This window comes from Physcomitrium patens, chromosome 4, assembly GCF_059467195.1.
Source record: "Physcomitrium patens ecotype Gransden chromosome 4, ASM5946719v1, whole genome shotgun sequence".
In the NCBI taxonomy this organism is placed as follows: domain Eukaryota; kingdom Viridiplantae; phylum Streptophyta; class Bryopsida; order Funariales; family Funariaceae; genus Physcomitrium; species Physcomitrium patens.
Window position 1 is genome coordinate 7295642 of NC_143413.1, and position 7104 is coordinate 7302745.

General features: G+C 47.3%; 2 protein-coding genes across 2 annotated transcripts; one reads left to right on the forward strand and one right to left on the reverse strand.

Annotated features, from left to right (window-relative positions):
- Positions 1-594: 594 nt before the first annotated feature.
- On the forward strand, positions 595-5365 carry LOC112281921 (root phototropism protein 3). The gene is made up of 5 exons (XM_024518956.3): positions 595-1106; positions 1199-2158; positions 2294-2911; positions 3009-3137; positions 3308-5365. Exons 1-5 carry the CDS (start codon positions 816-818, stop codon positions 5000-5002), a joined length of 3693 nt encoding a protein of 1230 aa, XP_024374724.1. The 5' UTR covers positions 595-815; the 3' UTR covers positions 5003-5365.
- Positions 5366-5499: 134 nt separating this feature from the next.
- LOC112281922 (uncharacterized) lies at positions 5500-6805 on the reverse strand. The gene is made up of 2 exons (XM_024518957.3): positions 6673-6805; positions 5500-6012 (listed from the first exon to the last, which is right to left on the reverse strand). Exons 1-2 carry the CDS (start codon positions 6673-6675, stop codon positions 5608-5610), a joined length of 408 nt encoding a protein of 135 aa, XP_024374725.1. The 5' UTR covers positions 6676-6805; the 3' UTR covers positions 5500-5607.
- Between the last annotated feature and the right edge of the window lie 299 nt (positions 6806-7104).

Here is a 7104-nt window from a genome sequence, read left to right on the forward strand (position 1 = left end):
GTAACATAAAACGAAAATTACAGGCTTAGCACAAAACTGCCCAGGGGCGGGCTCCACCGCTGGCACTGACAGGATGCATTATAGCCCTGGCCTATGAATGAATATCACCGCCTGTAATGCCCCTTTAGAACGCGAGAGCTAAGGCTGCATGCTGGAAGAAATTCGACGGAGTGCGTCGGGACAAGGAAAATTTCATCGTATGAACGAGATGCATAAATGGTGTGATTACGTGTCTGTAAGCAATCTCGAATTCCAGATCCATCCACATAATGGCAATGGAATTGCCAGAATTAGGACGAGACTAAAATGAAAATGAAAAGCCAGATGAGAAGGGACCGTGGCGTCCTGTGAACCCACTTTAACCTCAGGAAATCCAACAGCTCTATTCCATGCTTGGGAAAGAAAACAGCGAAGTTCCGGCTCGGACAGACATATTGTAGTCAACTTGGAGTACCACTCTAGGAACCCGGCAGATTCCGCCAGACCCTCTACCACTTTGGCATGTAGTGCTTTGGACGGCGGTGTCATATTTTGCGATGCTTGCAAACCTTTAAGTCTCCGCATAGTCTTGATACATCGAGCATTTACATCAGCAGTAGTTGATGAGATCAATCCGGCCCCAGTCAGAAACTCAGAACACCTAGGTCAACACAAACAAACAGTCCAACGCTGACATCAAAACATTCACGGTTGCAGTCCTCCTTTACACTCACTCAACCAACCCGTGTGGTTGAGGATTCGTGCTGCTGTACGTATTGTAACTATACATGGATTGTGAGGACAGCAGGAGAGAAATTGAGAGCTAGTGAAGTGAGATGATTAGAGAGAGCAGAGAATTAGCAATGCCACCCAGTCAGAGTAGAAGTAGCAAGTCTGCCGAGGATTCGAATTCGGGCGGTAGAGCGAGTAGCGCAAGCGCCAAGTACATAGACATAGACATCGACAACGACATGGTTGTCAAAGCGCTCATAGAGAAGCGATCTTCCCACTCCCGTAACGGACGCCAAGCGCCTCCAGTCGGCGTAGTGCACACCTGGGGTGGCGCGACGGACTTGCATATTAATCTGCAGATTGAAGTGGGAGACCGCAACTTTCTCCTTCACAAGGTTTGTGGGCGATTCGTGCTGGAATTTGAGATTTTTCTGAGTCGGTTTGTTTAAATGAGGAGGTCTTGATGAGTGGATTGTTTTCTTAACAGTTTCCGCTGTTGTCGAGGAGTGGGAAACTCAACCGTCTAGTGTTTGAGTCACGCGATACGGAGAAGGATCGCATAGCACTGTCGGACATTCCAGGGGGAGCCGAGGCCTTTGAATTAATCGCTAGTTTTTTATATGGCGGGAGGCTCGAGCTTAACCCATCCAATGTCGCGACTGTCCGCTGCGCTGCGGAGTATCTCGAAATGTTGGACAATGTCGGAGACGGCAACTTGGTTACGAAGACGGAGAACTACATGAATTATGTCGTGATGGGGTCATGGCGGGACTCCATCGCCGTGCTTAAGACATGCTCTAGCCTTAAGCCCTGGGCTGATGATCTGGAGATTGTGAGGCGGTGTAGCGAATCAATCGCTTGGAAATGTAGCACTGATCCTCAGGGAACCCGGTGGTCATTTAACACCAAAGCGGGCGCCAGGGAGGCGCCGCGCGACTGGTGGTTTGACGATGTCTGCTCGCTGGATATTGATACGTTCAGTAAGGTGATTCATGGCGTGATTTTGAAGGGGATGAACCAGGCACTGGTGGGGGCAGCTATTGAGTACTACGCCGAGAAATGGCTGCAGCTAACCAAGGGCTCAGACATGTCCACAACGTTGAAGCGAAAGGAGGAGTTACAAGCCAGTTTCATGGCATTCACAGGGTTCAATCAGGATATTATTGCCAAGGATGCTAAGCAAGCGCAAACAAAGAATCGAGCCATTGTTCAAGGCATTGTTAACTTGATACCCTCTCAGCCGGATTCTACTTCGGTCAAATTTCTGCTCAAGCTGCTTCGCGTCGCGTGCTTGGTGAACGCTGGGTCCTTCTGCAGGACTGACCTGGCGAAACGGATCGGTTCTCAGCTGGAAAAAGTTTCGTTGGATGACCTGCTCATTCCAGCCTGCGGAGAATCCACTTACGACGTTGACATTGTTCAGCAGATTGTAGAATTCTATTTACAGGCAGGCTCTCGATCCTTAAATTTGAATCGGACAACAGTAATATATCTAGCTAAGGCGATTTCGTATGCTTCTTCTGCATTACATGCATCCGTAAAAACCGCACTGACCTTTTGATGATATTGTAAATGAATGCAGGACCAGAGCTACGGAAACTCTCCACCATTCAGTCCTAGAAGCGTTTTCGGCACCACTAGCACTACAAGCTTGAGTTCAAGCCTCCGAAGCTTATCAAGTGTCTCAACCAGCGACTCGAGTGGCTCCAGCGTGACAACTGAAATTAGCACGAGTTCTCGCAGCATTTCTGGCTCCAGCGCCTCCGATTCGAGCAGCGTCAGGACCAGCGACACAGGCTCTAGCACCAACGGAACCAGCTCAAGTTTGTCATCACGACGCAGCAGCTTAAGTTTCGTAAGTTCATCATCTGAGACGTCTAGCACTTCCACTCGAAGTGATCACAGTCGAACGAGTTCCATTGCATCCAGTGAGACCAGCTCATCAGCACTTTCCAGTGACGAAAGTGTGAAGCTGGAAAAGAAGTTTTATGTCACAGAAGGACCCACCGGTCGTAGATTTCAACTGCCTCTTACCACCATGAATTTCAAAGTGGCTCAACTTTTGGAGACATACCTCGAAGAGGTTGCGAAAGACTCCAGCATTCCACTTGGCAGATTTATCTCGCTCGCTGATCTAGTCGCAGAATTTCCACGCGACTCAGATGACGCTCTTTATAAAGCTATCGACACATTTCTTAGGGTATCCCCTAAACCATATACTATGAGATGTTTTTTTGTTTCAAAATGGTTCAGTGTCTTGAGTTATGATCTAATCCGTTTTTCATTGTGAATGTTAGTCTCACCCGACGCTAACAGAGTTGGAGCGGAAGAAGCTTTGCCGTGTGATCGACACGGGAAATCTCTCGCTAGCGGCGTCTGTGCATGCTGCTTCAAACGAACGACTACCGCTGCGCGTCATCGTCCAGGTAGGACACCCAACCTGCACTCTGAGTTCCGGTCACAAGTTCCAACTTCTGAATCAGTTACTCCCCTCGTTCTTATCGAGAGCTCTGCTTACCAAGAGTTTATGGTTTCTGTCAATCAACTTCTGCAAAGAAGCGCCTTATCTTATCCACAAAAACATTTCTGGATGTAGGTGCTCTTTAGCGAGCAAATCAAGCTACGAAATGCGATGACAGGAAACGATGTGGTCAACGACAAAGAATTGGACAACGGTCTCTCCAGCTTCTCCTCCACAACTTCAAGAACGGAATCTTCCATTGATCCGACCAGCAGTACGAACTCCAGCTCCAGTGTCCCCACAAAATCGCGTTGCAACAGTATTTCCAGTGCTAGCGGATTGAATCTTGGCATTGCAAGTCCAAGCGTCGCCAGTACAGTTAGTTCTCAGTTGCTGGGCGGGTTGTCAATAAAGGAGACGCTGAGGTTTGTACTTGCCGAGGTAGAGTCTTTGCGGAAATCAATTCTAGACATTGAAACTGTTAAGAGCCGCCTCAATGTCATAGATGCGCTTCGAATGGACATGGAAAACCTCTCTTTGAGATTCCACGAAATGTCACACGACTACACTGGGATGACACAGCAGGTGGAGGAGCTTACGCGAGGCTCGAAGTCAAAGTCAGGATGGAGCTCCGGATGGAAGAAAGTGACAAAATCTTTTCAATCGAAGGATCATCATGACAACACTGTGAAGGCAGTAGCAGAGCAACACAAGATAGAGCCACCGCTCCTGCCTCGAATCAAGGTAAGCGAACCCACGGATGGGTCTGGTCTTCCTGCTTTAAAGACATCAAAATCTGATGCTCTGCTCTCGAAGACGCCGAGAGCGGACACAACTCTTCTTTCCAAGACCTCGGGGGCGGATCCCCTCTCAGCTCCCAAGACACCTAAAGCAGCTGACCTCAAGTTACAACTTCCGAAGACGCCGATATCAGATTCCAAACCGACGACGGGGGTTGTAACTCCCAGCGTACCCGTGAAGATCGAAGTGATCGAGACTCTACCACAAAAACACTTGTCGAAGGTGGCTCCGGAAACTCTGAAGGAAGAAGCGCCATTGGTGCCCACCACGCGACCTGAGAAAGATGTAGCACCAGAGACGAATTGCACCAGAGATGGAAGTTACGAGGATCGTCGTAAAGAGGAGTGTGCCATCACTATCCATCGCAGACGAATGAGCCGATCGTTGTCTCTCGATCACGTCCACCCTCGTCGTCGCAACAAGGAATTGGACTCAGTCTCAGTCACTAGCACAAGCTCTCACACTACGACATCAACGACGATAAGCAGTCACAGCGACTACCGACACCGACAATACAGAGATTATTCAGAGGATCGTCATGACAAGATCGCAGGTCACAGAGATTCTTCTCTCAATAGACATCGCTCTCGTCACCACAAAAGTAGTGTCCATAGATCTGAACAGAGCTCAGGGCACGGACGGCATGGGCGGCGAGACGGGTCGGAAGAGCATTCTCGTCGTAATAACCACCATAGCCCGGAGCACTCCCACCGAAAACATCGTCAAAAAGAAGGTCCAGGGCATTACTACGTAGGTCAGAATGGCCACAATCACAAGGACCAACACTCCGTGGATTCCCATCCTCGGCAAAGCAGTAAAGACGCTCCCTCTCCCTCTCCTGTCCATCATAGCAGCCACCCACGTTACAAGGAAACTCCAGATAATCGTTCCAGCCATCGTAGGAGCCACCGCAAGGAATCGAGCAAACACTCGAGCCAGCACCATCGTCACCGCAGACACCGTCCTAAGGAGGTATTCACTGATTCAGATTCTAGCACCGACTCAGGAACTAGGAGAAGACATCGTTGACGTGGTTCTGGATAATTGTTCTCGGATAGAGTCGTTTGTAAGTAGATTCCTGAAGACTCGAGCACAGAATATGATTTGCAAAATGGTAATACCTTGTACATTCTTCTTGTTTGGAGTGCACAACTATTGGGAAGTAGGAAATTAGAGATCAGATTAGTTGAATTCCCGAACTAGGTGCTGACTCTGCGATAACTAGGAGAAGTACCTTTACCATTATTTTGTTCATACAATTGGTTTCATGATTTTAGCGTCGTGATTGATAGTACCCTTGCAGAACATCCAATACTAGATTTTTTACTCCATGACGGGTTTCATCTTCCAATAACATTGTCGATACGAGCTACGACATCATTTACCTTCACCTGTTATTTTTCGTTGAGAATCTTGCATTACTTGCAACTGAATGAGTGTGACTGCTCAGATGCCGGTACAGGCATTGAGGTGGCTAAATCAGACCTAATCTTGTCACACTCAAAGCTTTAGCCCTAGACATCATGTGGAGTGCCTAATAACGTGAACATCTGCATTAGGAAAGTCAGATAGCCATTACATCAATAGAAGGAAATCTCTTTTCAACATAATTTCTTGAAAGGAGGGAGCTAGGTTCACACTCCAGCTAGTGAACAGTAAGGTACACCATCTAGAGGTTTGCCGCTCCTTCCGCAATCTGTTCCAGCTCCCCAATCTGTAACTCCTGATCTTTGAGCACCAACAGTCAAACAAGCTGCGTGCCTCATGCTAGCACTAGCAGGAGCTGTGTCATGTGGTTGATCTTCCTCTAACCCAACCGGAATTCCATGCATATCATTAAAGATCTGAGTGACCCCGCCAGGGTTTTTAAGCAAGGGATCAAGAATCGACTTCTGTGTTGCCGATGCTGTCTCTTCACACTTGTTCTGCCTTGGACCCACGACAGGGTCGTCCGCCATGCAGTCTTGAGCCTTTCCTTCTACCTCCAACTCAACAGGATCAAGGACCTTCACATCGTCATCTGCTGGCCCCAAATTAGCCTGCCATATTTAACAAATAACTTGTAAATGGGGAGCTCCTCTAAAGACATTCGGAGCCAAAAGACGCATAGTGAGTTGCAGAGGCTTTGCACTCTTCCCGTGCATTACATCTCTTTGCGTTTGCATTCCTGAGCACACAGTGTAGCATTTGGGTCCGATGTTATGAACTCTCGGTCTCGCTCGATTCATCAACAAACGTCTCGCCAGAAGTAGGAAAAAGTAACACACACGGCCACACACATATGCACACAGAGAGACACATCTCCTAATAGATGACACAAAATTGAATATCGGTTAAGATGGTTTGAGCGGCCATTTAGTATTTCATCAGTCTAACGAGCAAGTGTAATTCTTCTCCTCATGTTTTCGTTACTTTACAAGCGACCATACTTGGCATCGTCTAGTTTATCTGTGCCAACCCAAATCACTCTATAAAATTTCACGCTGATCTTCTCTGTTCAGATTTCGAGTCCACTGGAGAAAGCGAACCCACAAAATTTCAGATTCTGATAATTCTGTAACATCCAGAGCATAGCAAATGTCACCAGACGTGTTGCACTTCTCCATAATTGGATGCCCACGCTTCTAAAGACAGCAAAACACAACACAACATAACAAAGCAAAATACCAACATTCTGTTACAGCAAGACACCCGCTCACCATAGCCTACCAGCGTTGAACTCCAACTCTTCAGACTCCTCTCACGCTTTACTGCAACTGAAAAAACACTCACAATGACGATCTCCAGCAATCACAATTACAAGTGGATCACACACGGCGACTACAAACAAAAGGCCACGCTGTTGTTCGTTCAAGCTTTCTGCCATGCAGGGTCTTCAGGCTCTGCTTCCTCGTTTCTTCCCGGGCATAATTCCCTAGCGGGCTACGTGTCATCATCTATGTGGCATCATCCACGTGGCATCCCAAAGAAGTACTTGTTAGGGATCGGTGTGGTTTTCTACAAGAAAGTCGCATCGGCTACAAATATTAGAATGTATTTTCAAGATTTTCATGCATAGGCATTACAACATTAAATCTTTAAAAAATTAAATTTATATTTTGTTTGACATTAAAATCTTTTTGGTAAGACAA